The sequence below is a fragment of the Epinephelus lanceolatus genome, chromosome 20 (genome assembly GCF_041903045.1).
Source record: "Epinephelus lanceolatus isolate andai-2023 chromosome 20, ASM4190304v1, whole genome shotgun sequence".
Classification (NCBI taxonomy): Eukaryota; Metazoa; Chordata; class Actinopteri; order Perciformes; family Serranidae; genus Epinephelus; species Epinephelus lanceolatus.
The window spans coordinates 39,561,569-39,574,078 of record NC_135753.1 but is presented as its reverse complement, the minus strand read 5'-3'; the positions used below and the strand labels follow the sequence as shown (position 1 = coordinate 39,574,078).

General features: G+C 42.2%; 1 protein-coding gene across 4 annotated transcripts in view; it reads left to right on the top strand.

The window, feature by feature from the left end:
* The window catches only part of l3mbtl4 (L3MBTL histone methyl-lysine binding protein 4), a 38,063-nt gene extending 28,595 nt beyond the window's left edge, over positions 1-9,468 (top strand). For 2 of the 4 annotated variants that reach the window (XM_078162902.1, XM_078162899.1), the window contains 3 exons: positions 4,205-4,371; positions 4,454-4,516; positions 4,604-9,468. In XM_078162902.1, the coding sequence (XP_078019028.1) occupies positions 4,205-4,371; positions 4,454-4,516; positions 4,604-5,311 (938 nt within the window). In that variant the 3' untranslated portion in view covers positions 5,312-9,468. The remainder of the gene's footprint in view (positions 1-4,204; positions 4,372-4,453; positions 4,517-4,603) is intronic. The other 2 variants (XM_078162900.1, XM_078162901.1) reach the window with 2 other exon arrangements.
* Positions 9,469-12,510: the final 3,042 nt, after the last annotated feature.

Sequence of the window (12,510 nt, the reverse complement as noted above, 5' to 3'; positions counted from 1 at the left end):
TCACTGAGGTGTTGTTAGGTGTTACTAAGGTGTTGTTAAGTGTTACTGAGGTGTTGTTAGGTGTTACTAAGGTGTTGTTGGGTGTTACTAATGTGTTGTTAGGTGTTACTAATGTGTTGTTGGGTGTTACTAATGTGTTGTTAGGTGTTACTAAGGTGTTGTTAGGTGTTACTAATGTGTTGTTAGGTGTTACTGAGGTGTTGTTAGGTGTTACTAATCTGTTGTTAGGTGTTACTGAGGTGTTGTTAGGTGTTACTAAGGTGTTGTTAGGTGTTACTAAGGTGTTGTTAAGTGTTACTGAGGTGTTGTTAGGTGTTACTAAGGTGTTGTTGGGTGTTACTAAGGTGTTGTTAGGTGTTATTAAGGTGTTGTTGGGTGTTACTAAGGTGTTGTTGGGTGTTACTGAGGTGTTGTTAGGTGTTACTAAGGTGTTGTTGGGTGTTACTAATGTGTTGTTAGGTGTTACTAAGGTGTTGTTGGGTGTTACTAATGTGTTGTTAGGTGTTACTAAGGTGTTGTTGGGTGTTACTAATGTGTTGTTAGGTGTTACTAAGGTGTTGTTAGGTGTTACTAATGTGTTGTTAGGTGTTACTGAGGTGTTGTTAGGTGTTACTAATCTGTTGTTAGGTGTTACTAAGGTGTTGTTGGGTGTTACTAATGTGTTGTTAGGTGTTACTAAGGTGTTGTTAGGTGTTACTAATGTGTTGTTAGGTGTTACTGAGGTGTTGTTAGGTGTTACTAATCTGTTGTTAGGTGTTACTAATGTGTTGTTAGGTGTTACTGAGGTGTTGTTAGGTGTTACTAATCTGTTGTTAGGTGTTACTAATGTGTTGTTAGGTGTTACTAATCTGTTGTTAGGTGTTACTAATGTGTTGTTAGGTGTTACTAAGGTGTTGTTAGGTGTTACTGAGGTGTTGTTAGGTGTTACTAATGTGTTGTTAGGTGTTACTGAGGTGTTGTTAGGTGTTACTTAGGTGTTGTTAGGTGTTACTGAGGTGTTGTTAGGTGTTACTAATCTGTTGTTAGGTGTTACTGAGGTGTTGTTAGGTGTTACTAATGTGTTGTTGGGTGTTACTAATGTGTTGTTAGGTGTTACTGAGGTGTTGTTAGGTGTTACTAATCTGTTGTTAGGTGTTACTGAGGTGTTGTTAGGTGTTACTAATCTGTTGTTAGGTGTTACTAATGTGTTGTTAGGTGTTACTGAGGTGTTGTTAGGTGTTACTGAGGTGTTGTTAGGTGTTACTAATGTGTTGTTAGGTGTTACTGAGGTGTTGTTAGGTGTTACTAATGTGTTGTTAGGTGTTACTAATGTGTTGTTAGGTGTTACTAATCTGTTGTTAGGTGTTACTAATGTGTTGTTAGGTGTTACTGAGGTGTTGTTAGGTGTTACTAAGGTGTTGTTAGGTGTTACTGAGGTGTTGCTAGGTGTTACTAATGTGTTGTTAGGTGTTACTGAGGTGTTGTTAGGTGTTACTAATCTGTTGTTAGGTGTTACTAATGTGTTGTTAGGTGTTACTAAGGTGTTGTTAGGTGTTACTAATGTGTTGTTAGGTGTTACTGAGGTGTTGTTGGGTGTTACTGAGGTGTTGCTAGGTGTTACTAATGTGTTGTTAGGTGTTACTGAGGTGTTGTTAGGTGTTACTAATGTGTTGTTAGGTGTTACTAATGTGTTGTTAGGTGTTACTGAGGTGTTGTTAGATGTTACTAATGTGTTGTTAGGTGTTACTGAGGTGTTGTTAGGTGTTACTAATGTGTTGTTAGGTGTTACTGAGGTGTTACTGAGGTGTTGTTAGGTGTTACTAATGTGTTGTTAGGTGTTACTAATGTGTTGTTAGGTGTTACTAAGGTGTTGTTAGGTGTTACTGAGGTGTTGTTAGGTGGTACTAATCTGTTGTTAGGTGTTACTGAGGTGTTGTTAGGTGTTACTGAGGTGTTGTTAGGTGGTACTAATCTGTTGTTAGGTGTTACTAAGGTGTTGTTGGGTGTTACTGAGGTGTCAGATCATGAAGGTGTTGTCATGTGGTTACTAAGGTGTTGTTAGGTGTCACTCAGGTGTCAGACCATGAAGGTGTTGCTGTGTGGTTACTAAGGTGTTGTTAGGTGTTACTAAGGTGTCAGACCATGAAGGTGTTGTCATGTGGTTAATAAGGTGTTGTTAGGTGTCACTCAGGTGTCAGACCATGAAGGTGTTGCTGTGTGGTTACTAAGGTGTTGTGAGGTGTTACTAAGGTGTCAGACCATGAAGGTGTTGCTGTGTGGTTACTAAGGTGTTGTGAGGTGTTACTAAGGTGTCAGACCATGAAGGTGTTGTCATGTGGTTACTAAGGTGTTGTGAGGTGTTACTAAGGTGTTGTCATGTGGTTACAGAGGTGTTGTTAGGTGTTACTGAGGTGTTGTTAGGTGTCACTCAGGTGTCATACCATGAAGGTGTTGTCATGTGGTTACTAAGGTGTTGCTGTGTGGTTACTAAGGTGTTGTTAGGTGTCACTCAGATGTCAGACCATGAAGGTGTTGTCATGTGGTTACTAAGGTGTTGCTGTGTGGTTACTAAGGTGTTGTTAGGTGTTACTAAGGTATTGTCATGTGGTTACTAAGGTGTTGTTAGGTGTCACTCAGGTGTCAGACCATGAAGGTGTTGTCATGTGGTTACTAAGGTGTTGTTAGGTGTCACTCAGGTGTCAGACCATGAAGGTGTTGCTGTGTGGTTACTAAGGTGCTGTGAGGTGTTACTAAGGTGTTGTCATGTGGTTACTAAGGTGTTGTTAGGTGTTACTAAGGTGTTGTCATGTGGTTACAGAGGTGTTGTTAGGTGTCACTCAGGTGTCAGACCATGAAGGTGTTGTCATGTGGTTACTAAGGTGTTGTTAGGTGTCACTCAGGTGTCAGACCATGAAGTTGTTGCTGTGTGGTTACTAAGGTGTTGTTAGGTGTTACTACGGTGTTGTCATGTGGTTACTAAGGTGTTGTTAGGTGTCACTCAGGTGTCAGACCATGAAGGTGTTGTCATGTGGTTACTAAGGTGTTGTTAGGTGTCACTCAGGTGTCAGACCATGAAGGTGTTGCTGTGTGGTTACTAAGGTGCTGTGAGGTGTTACTAAGGTGTTGTCATGTGGTTACAGAGGTGTTGTTAGGTGTTACTGAGGTGTTGTTAGGTGTCACTCAGGTGTCAGACCATGAATGTGTTGTCATGTGGTTACTAAGGTGTTGTTAGGTGTCACTCAGGTGTCAGACCATGAAGGTGTTGTCATGTGGTTACTAAGGTGTTGTTAGGTGTCATTCAGGTGTCAGACCATGAAGGTGTTGTTGTGTGGTTACTAAGGTGCTGTGAGGTGTTACTAAGGTGTTGTCATGTGGTTACTAAGGTGTTGTTAGGTGTCACTCAGGTGTCAGACCATGAAGGTGTTGTCATGTGGTTACTAAGGTGTTGTTAGGTGTCACTCAGGTGTCAGACCATGAAGGTGTTGCTGTGTGGTTACTAAGGTGTTGTGAGGTGTTACTAAGGTGTTGTCATGTGGTTTCTAAGGTGTTGTGAGGTGTTACTAAGGTGTCAGACCATGAAGGTGTTGTTATGTGGTTACTAAGGTGTTGTTAGGTGTCACTCAGGTGTCAGACCATGAAGGTGTTGCTGTGTGGTTACTAAAGTGTTGTGAGGTGTTACTAAGGTGTTGTCATGTGGTTTCTAAGGTGATGTTAGGTGTTACTAAGGTGTTGTTAGGTGTCACTCAGGTGTCAGACCATGAAGGTGTTGCTGTGTGGTTACTAAGGTGTTGTGAGGTGTTACTAAAGTGTCAGACCATGAAGGTGTTGTCATGTGGTTACTAAGGTGTTGTGAGGTGTTACTAAGGTGTTGTCATGTGGTTACAGAGGTGTTGTTAGGTGTTACTAAGGTGTTGTTAGGTGTCACTCAGGTGTCAGACCATGAAGGTGTTGCTGTGTGGTTACTAAGGTGTTGTTAGATGTTACTAAGGTGTCAGACCATGAAGGTGTTGTCATGTGGTTATTAAGGTGTTGTGAGGTGTTACTAAGGTGTTGTTAGGTGTCACTCAGGTGTCAGATCATGAAGGTGTTGTCATGTGGTTACTAAGGTGTTGTGAGGTGTTACTAAGGTGTTGTTAGGTGTCACTCAGGTGTCAGATCATGAAGGTGTTGCTGTGTGGTTACTAAGGTAATATTAGTGTTTTTCAGAAACTGTCTGTCTCTCCAGCAGCAGAGTCCAGTCTGCAGGCTGCCCTCCACCAGTCTGTCTTCCTGTCAGCCATGTCGGCGCAGCCTGGCCGCGACCTGTCGCTTTGCTGGGAGCAACACCGCAAACTGCTGCCAGGTGTGGCTGGAGTCCAGGCTGAGACTGTCCAACACTGGAGCGTCCAGCAGGTCAGAACGACAGGTCACAGAAAGAGAGAAAACCTAGATAGAGAGAGACAGGTGTGTGTTTGACCTGTCTGTCTCTCTGCAGGTGTCAGACTTCATTGAGTCCATTCCCGGCTGTGAGGAACACGCCAAACAGTTCAGAGACGAGGTGAGACAACCAATCAGCTGCTGTAGATTAGATCATATCAGATTGACTCTGCTGTGATCTGATTGGTTCCTGCTTTTGTCTGTCTAGCAAATCGATGGGCGGGCCTTTCTCCTACTCACCCAGCGGGACATCGTCAGGATCATGTCAATCAAACTTGGCCCTGCCCTCAAAATCTACAACTCCATCCTGATGTTCAAACACGCCGAGGACAGGAGCCAATCACAGGCTGCTGCAGACAGCAGCCAATCACAAGCTGCTGAGGACAGGAGTCTGTCACATGTTGCCGAGGACAGGAGTCTGTCACATGTCGCTGAGGACAGGAGTCCGTCACATGTCGCCGAGGACAGGAGTCAGTCACATGTCGCCGAGGGCAGGAGTCCGTCACATGTCGCTGAGGACAGGAGTCCGTCACATGTCGCCGAGGACAGGAGTCCGTCACATGTCGCCGAGGACAGGAGTCAGTCACATGTCGCCGAGGACAGGAGTCCGTCACATGTCGCCGAGGACAGGAGTCAGTCACATGTCGCCGAGGGCAGGAGTCCGTCACATGTCGCCGAGGACAGGAGTCCGTCACATGTCGCCGAGGACAGGAGTCCGTCACATGTCGCCGAGGACAGGAGTCAGTCACATGTCGCCGAGGGCAGGAGTCCGTCACATGTCGCTGAGGACAGGAGTCCGTCACATGTCGCCGAGGACAGGAGTCCGTCACATGTCGCCAAGGACAGGAGTCAATCACATGCTGAGGAATCCTCTGTTCTGTGGGAGGGGCTTCATTTTCCATCCAATGACATTTAAATTTCTGATGTCACACCTCTAATCTCAGGTGTTCCTGTCGGCAGGTAGGCATCAGTCACGTGACGTCATGCTGGACGTTCATCACACAGAAGCAAACGAGACAAACACAAGCACAAAAGTTTGTTGAGTCACCTGTGAACACCTGAGCTCCATTTCAGGCTCAGTCTGTTTGGAGGGCGGGGCTTAATGCAGGTGAACTCTACTGAGACTGGACTCACCAAAACCAGGACCATTGTGCACAGGATTCTGAGAGGTTGAGGCCTAAGAGACACAGCTGGTACGCATGTGTTCAGACCAGACAGGTGGGCCTGAAATAGGACTCAGGTGTCCTCGGTGGCTTCGTTAGCCACAAAATGAAGAAATTAACAAAAAGTCGTTTTATTTCGTTTACAAAAAAAAAATTAAAAAATAAATTTGTGAAGTCTCTCCGTAAACACGGCTGCTGCCATCTGATTAGCTGAGACCTTAAAACACACTAAAAACACATCACAGACAATTTATATCTAAATTCTAACCCTCCAACAGTAATAATTCAGAGACAGGATGTTCCCGTGTGTCCAACATCTCTACAAACATGTTGCAGGCGGCGAGGCTCTGAGTTCCCGTCAACACCCAAACAACAAGCAACGAAATCAATGTTAATCAATCAAATGAAGAAGTCTTGTATGTACACACAGAGGCACAACACATTCACTAAAGACAAAACAGAGGTCTCATAATTTTGAGTAAACATCTTAAAACACTGAGAAATGTCCAATAATACGTTTAAAGTAGGGCTGTCAAATAATTAATTTATTAAATTGCCATTGATGGCTGAGTTTCAGTCGTTAATCTCGATTAATCACATTTGTAATCCCATGTTTAAAATTCCAATATTTTGCATTTGGTAACAGTTTGAAGTCCATATTAACGAGGTGAAATAATGCTGACCAGAGTGTTTTGATTGGGAATCAAATGAAATCAAAGAAATTGACTTTATGATCTCAACCTTTAGATTTTTGTCTTTCACACCAGAGCTGCTCTGCTACAACAGTGAGGTCTGAAAGCATGAACCACTTCACAGAGCTGATTCTGTCAGATACACTGTTTGTGTGTTTGTTTGTTTGTTTGAAAGGATCAAACTGTTCCAGTAGAGAAAGTGCAGTTACTCTGATATAATTCTGACGACTCACTGACGTCCAATGATCCGGTTCATGTGATGGCATCATCACTTTTCAGGAGTTCCAGTTTAGTGTCTGTCTCTGATTCGTACAGGTCCTGTAAGTGTCAAACTATTGTCTCCCCAACAGTAAGACATATGACTGGTCACAACATGTCCACCTGAGGACGTCCCCTAATACATCATATACCTGTGTGTCTGTGTCGCTCTGCAGTTACACCTCCAAAACACTAGAGGGCAACCTCACAGCAACTGTTTCAAACACAAATCAGCTTCACTATAACTCGCAGCATTCACAGACAAACACTTGTCTTTATCTGGACACATTTCCCCCACAAATACAACATGCTAACATTATTAGCACAAGCCTATGGCATTTTACATTGTATAAATTAGCCTAGCAGCTAGCAGAGATTTCCTCTTCTCATATAAAACCAGGGACAACAGCAACATGTAACAAAGGTAACGGCACATAATTTGGCTCCATTACAAGTCACAAGGTTCACTGACAAAACAACTGTCTGATACTAAACACGTTTTATAAACAAATACAACATGCTAATGTTATTAGCACAAGCCTATGGCATTTTACATTGTATAAATTAGCCTAACAGCTAGTGGAGTTTTCCTCTGCTCACATAAGTCCAAGTCTGCAGTCAGTGTGTGTGTGTTGTAGTTTGATCCACAGGTCTGTGGTGGTTGTCTCACTCTTAAATAGCGCTATATTGTCTCAGGCGATGTGGTCACTCGCTGACATCAGCCTGATCAGCTGATCACCTTCTGACATTCAGAAGCTCAGTGGTGTCTTATCTAACATAACTGCTGTAGCAGGAAGCTTAACTACAAGTAAGGCTGCACCGAAGGGACAAAATAGCAGCATGCAAATAACCCGATTTTTAAAAAAAGAATCGCAATTACCGCGGTAATGCTGACAGCCCTAGTTTAAAAGTCTCATCATAATAACAGTTTGCCTGACAAGATCTCATAATTGTGATAAATTAATGATCTTATGTTTAGGACACATCTTACAGACGTCTCATTTTCTTTTTATAACAAGAAGTCTTATGATTACCTTTAAGTGTCTCATGCGTCTAATAAAAACTCATAATTACAAAGAAAACTTGTGATAAAATTCCGACGATTAGGAGAAAAGGTCTCGTATCATAACGAGGCGTTTCTCATGGTCAGAGCGAGAAATCAGAATAAAAACCAAGAAAAGGTTTTTTTCTCTGTTGAATTCTTCTTCCTGTCGTATTAAAGTTTCGGCGTATTTTTTTTTACGAGTGTAAGGGCTCATGCGTAATCAGCACACGGCTTTGAAACACGAAATAGTCGATGACATCACACTGTGGCTCCGCCCCCTTTAAAGACATTTTTAAAAATGTGACGTCATTTCCTCCTCAGGATCCTCTCAGGATTTTACTTTGCAGACTTTGTTCAATGAAGTTTCGTCACTTTGTGGACAAGATAGATGGTGACATCATCCCAAAGTACCGCCTCCTCTGGTGTGATTGGTCAGTTTTCGACAGCAGCGCTCTGAAAAGATAAAAGAAGATGAGATCAGCTTTCAGGACCGACGTTTTTAATTCCAGAGTTTATATTTATAATTTTATTCTCTATTATGAAGAGTATCGACTGTGTCTCTATAGATTTCTATTTGAAGTTTAAATATATATTTGTATCTGTGTGTTTCTTTGCCTCATTCAGTCCTGCTGGGATACAAACCGACAACCTGTCAGGAAGTCTGACTTCCCTCTGACTCCTCCCCCTTGGTGATGTCACTGTGATGTCACACTGAGTGCTGCAGGGGTGACGTTTATTGTAGGTTGACTCTGAGGTCAGCGTCGTCCTGGTTTCCTGGTCAAACAGTCAGCGGGATTGTTCTGTTGGATTCTGGATTATTACAGAAACGTTTCTAACCCTGACTGGTTTTGTTCAGTGAGATCATTTTCACTCATAAACACCACGTTATGATTTTTGACCCTTAAATTCAGTCAACAGAAGTAAAAACCAAACGTTGGGCTACAAACAAACTACAGCACGGTCACATGACTTAACGTCACCACCACCACGAGACCGTAAAGTCGTGTTCAGTGACATTCTGTAGTCTCTTTCGGCCACCTGTTAGCAGCCGTGTTTTTTAAAAGACACATAAGGGACTGTTTATTATTCACGGGGGCACATTTAAATGGTTGTATTTTGTATTTATTTTACCATCAAAGAAAACATGCCTTCTAAACCCAAAGACATGTTTTCTTTAAAAAATGCCAAAATGACACAGTTTACAGTCAGAAACTGTAAAAGCAAATTTTCACATTTTCGGACAGTCCTTGAACACAACATGAGACAAAAGCTTCTGTAAAAAACAAAAAACAAATCTGATCTCAAAATACTGATATTTCATCAAAATCACTTTATTCTACGTCTCATTTAAGATTTGTCCAAAAATAGAGTTAAAATGAACGGAGGCTTTTTTCATCTTACGTATAACTTTTAAAAATCTAATAAGTGATTTATGTTGGAGGGAGGCTCAAGGAAAAATATGTGGAGCTTCGGGGAGGGTCACACTGCAGCCTCCACCTCCTCTGATAAATAAAGAACAGTCCCTTAAAGCTTGTGTGACAGTGAGGACTTAGTGACGTATTTATAAGTGTGAAAGTCTCCTCAGCTTGTGTTAACCACGGAAAAACACACCGACTGTGAGATGTGGGAACAGGAAGTGCTGACACGCTAATATGCTAACTCATCTCTGGGCTTTAGGACTCATTCCTGCAGCACTCGATAAAGGTGAAGGAGCTGAACTCAGACCTGCAGGGGGTGCTCTACTGCACATGCTCAGTTTGTAACATCTATACAACAGAGGGTTCCCTCAGGTCGCCACGGTAACGGCTCATGAATTTAAAAATGTGGGTTGTTTTCATGTTTCCAACAATCTGCTGCTGTTTATGTTCAGTTTTTCTGTCAGTGTTTGATGAGATGAATAAAGTTTCTGATCTGATAGGAGTGCTGACGGTTCATTGGTTGCTGAAACAAGGTGAATTACCTGCAAACAGTCCAGTGTTGGGGTCAACATATAGCTATTTACCTCACACGGAGGCACCAAATATGTGGGGGTCAACACATAAGGCTTCACACGGAGGCACCAAATATGTTGGGATTTAATTGGCTATCGAAAATAATTAATAATTATTATTAATAATTAATAATTATGTTAAATAATGTGACTTAATTAACATTAAATCACCTCGTGGGGCACCATTCCCATAGAGGGAAAAATGATAGCCAGTTAAAGATATCAGTCTCATAAAATATGCTAAACTATTAATTTAGAGTTTTGATTAATAATTAAATTAATGACAACAACCAAAATTAACAGTAACGCCTGAAGGATTTCGGAGTTCTTGACGCAGCAGAGGTTGACTATTCATTCAGTCTTGTGCAACATTAACATTCTAACTAACTATATACAAGCTTGGTGTGTATATGTGTGTGTGTGTGTGTGTGTGTGAGAGAGAGAGAGAGAGAAAGAAGAGAAAGACAAAGGCGGGTGTGGTGATCAAGGAGCCGTTTGGCCTACAAAACAAAATGGCTGACAACAGGGAACTACAAATGGCGAATCAAAGCTGGCTTCAGGCCGTGTGGTCAGGACAAAGACAAAGGAAAAGAAGCGGGAACTTTGAGATGCCTGTTTGGATGTAGCTCTGTTGAAAGCCTGTTTGTAAATGAGTCTGTGTCAATGTGACGTGTGACGTGACGTGTTGCAAACGGTCTGGATTAGTGCAGAGATTGTTTAGTCATCAGTTTTTGAAATGTCTGACGTCATGGCAGGTTTTTGAAAAAATTGCGATGTTTGCAATTAAATTGCAGGGGCAAGTGCAGATTGCAAAAGTGGTTGTGATGCTGTTAACGCCTCACAACGTGATGTCATCAGGACTGGTCATGTTTTACTGCTCGGTTAGAAGCCTTGCAGCAGCAGGTAACATCCGACTCGGACACGTTAGTCTCATACCGACACCGAAATGACTCAACTCTGTCGTTACAGCTGTTAAATAACTGTTGGGAAACATTAGCTGTGTCATGCTAACAGTTAGCCCTGTCACATGAGCCCAGGTTCTTGAACCGGTGCCGTTCAGGACTCTTAGAACCTTGGTGCTATCTAGAGAACCAGCCTGTGTTTCCACCAGTTTTGATCAGAACCATTGTAGTCCAGGCTGTGTTGTCAACGGAGGGCGTGGCATAACTGAGGTAAACAGTAGTAGCAAGATGGCGGATCACGTTAATGACCTGCAAACTTTTGTTCTGTCATTGCACATATTTGGTTTTACCCTAAAAACAAGCATGGGGCGTCGGTGGCTTAGTGGCTGCTTAGTGTCGCAGCCATCGTGCTATCCAATTCTGTGCATCAGCATTTAATATGCCTCAGTTAGTGCCGCCCCTTGGGTAGGAAGGGTGTATCAGTGAGGGTCAGACTCAAAATCTTTCTAGATTTGAGTCTGGATTTCCAGGCTACAAACACACATTAAATACACGTTAAACACACATTAAACACACATTGAACACACGTTAAACACACGTTAAACACACATTAAATACACATTAAACACACATTAAACACACGTTAAACACACATTAATATTATATCTTAGTGAGCTCATAGTGCCATATTATCCCACCAGAACACTGCGCTCTGAGAACGCAGGGTTACTCGTGGTCCCTAAAGTCTCCAAAAGTAGATCAGGAGCCAGAGCCTTCAGCTATCAGGCTCCTCTCCTGTTGAATCATCTTCCTGTTACGGTCCGGGAGGCAGACACCGTCTCCACATTTAAGACTAGACTTAAGACTTTCCTCTTTGATAAAGCTTATAGTTAGGGCTGGCTCAGGCTTGCCCTGTACCAGCCCCTAGTTAGGCTGACTTAGGCCTAGTCTGCCGGAGGACCCCCTATAATACACCGGGCTCCCTCTCTCTCTCTCTCTCTCTCTCTCTCTCTCTCGTATTCTATTACTGCATCTTGCTAACTCGGCCATTCTGGATGTCACTAACTCGGCTTCTTCTCCGGAGCCTTTGTGCTCCACTGTCTCTCAGATTAACTCATATCACAGCGGTGCCTGGACAGTGTGACGTGTGTGGTTGTGCTGCTGCCGTGGTCCTGCCAGATGCCTCCTGCTGCTGCTGCCATCATTAGTCATTAGTCATACTTCTACTGTTATTATACACATATGACTATTGTCACACATGTATACTGCCAGATATTAATACATACTTTCAACATATTGTACCACAGTAGCCAGAACTATAACTATAATATTATTACTTTCAATAATGTTGTTGTAACCTACTGTCATTACCTGCATCTCTCTCTCTCTCTGTCTCTCTCTCTCTGTCTCTCTCTCTGTCTCATTGTGTCATACGGATTACTGTTAATTTATTATGCTGATCTGTTCTGTACGACATCTATTGCACGTCTGTCCGTCCTGGAAGAGGGATCCCTCCTCAGTTGCTCTTCCTGAGGTTTCTACCGTTTTTTTCCCCGTTAAAGGGGACACACGTTAAACACACATTAAACATGTTAAACACACATTAAACACATTAAACACACATTAAACACACGTTAAACACATGAAACACACGTTGAACACACATTAAACATGTTAAACACACGATAAACACATTAAACACAGCATTCACACATTAAACACACATTAAACAAACATTAAACACATGTTAAACACACATTAAACACACGTTAAACACACATTAAGCACACGTTAAACACACATTAAACACATTAAACACACATTAAACACACGTTAAACACACGTTAAACACAAACACAGCATTCACACGTTAAACACGTTAAACACACAAACACACATTAAACACACGTTAAACACATTAAACACATGTTAAACACACATTAAACACACGTTAAACACATTAAACACAACATTCAACATTAAACACACGTTAAACACACATTACACACATTAAACACATGTTAAACACATTAAACACAGCGTTCACACATTAAACACACATTAC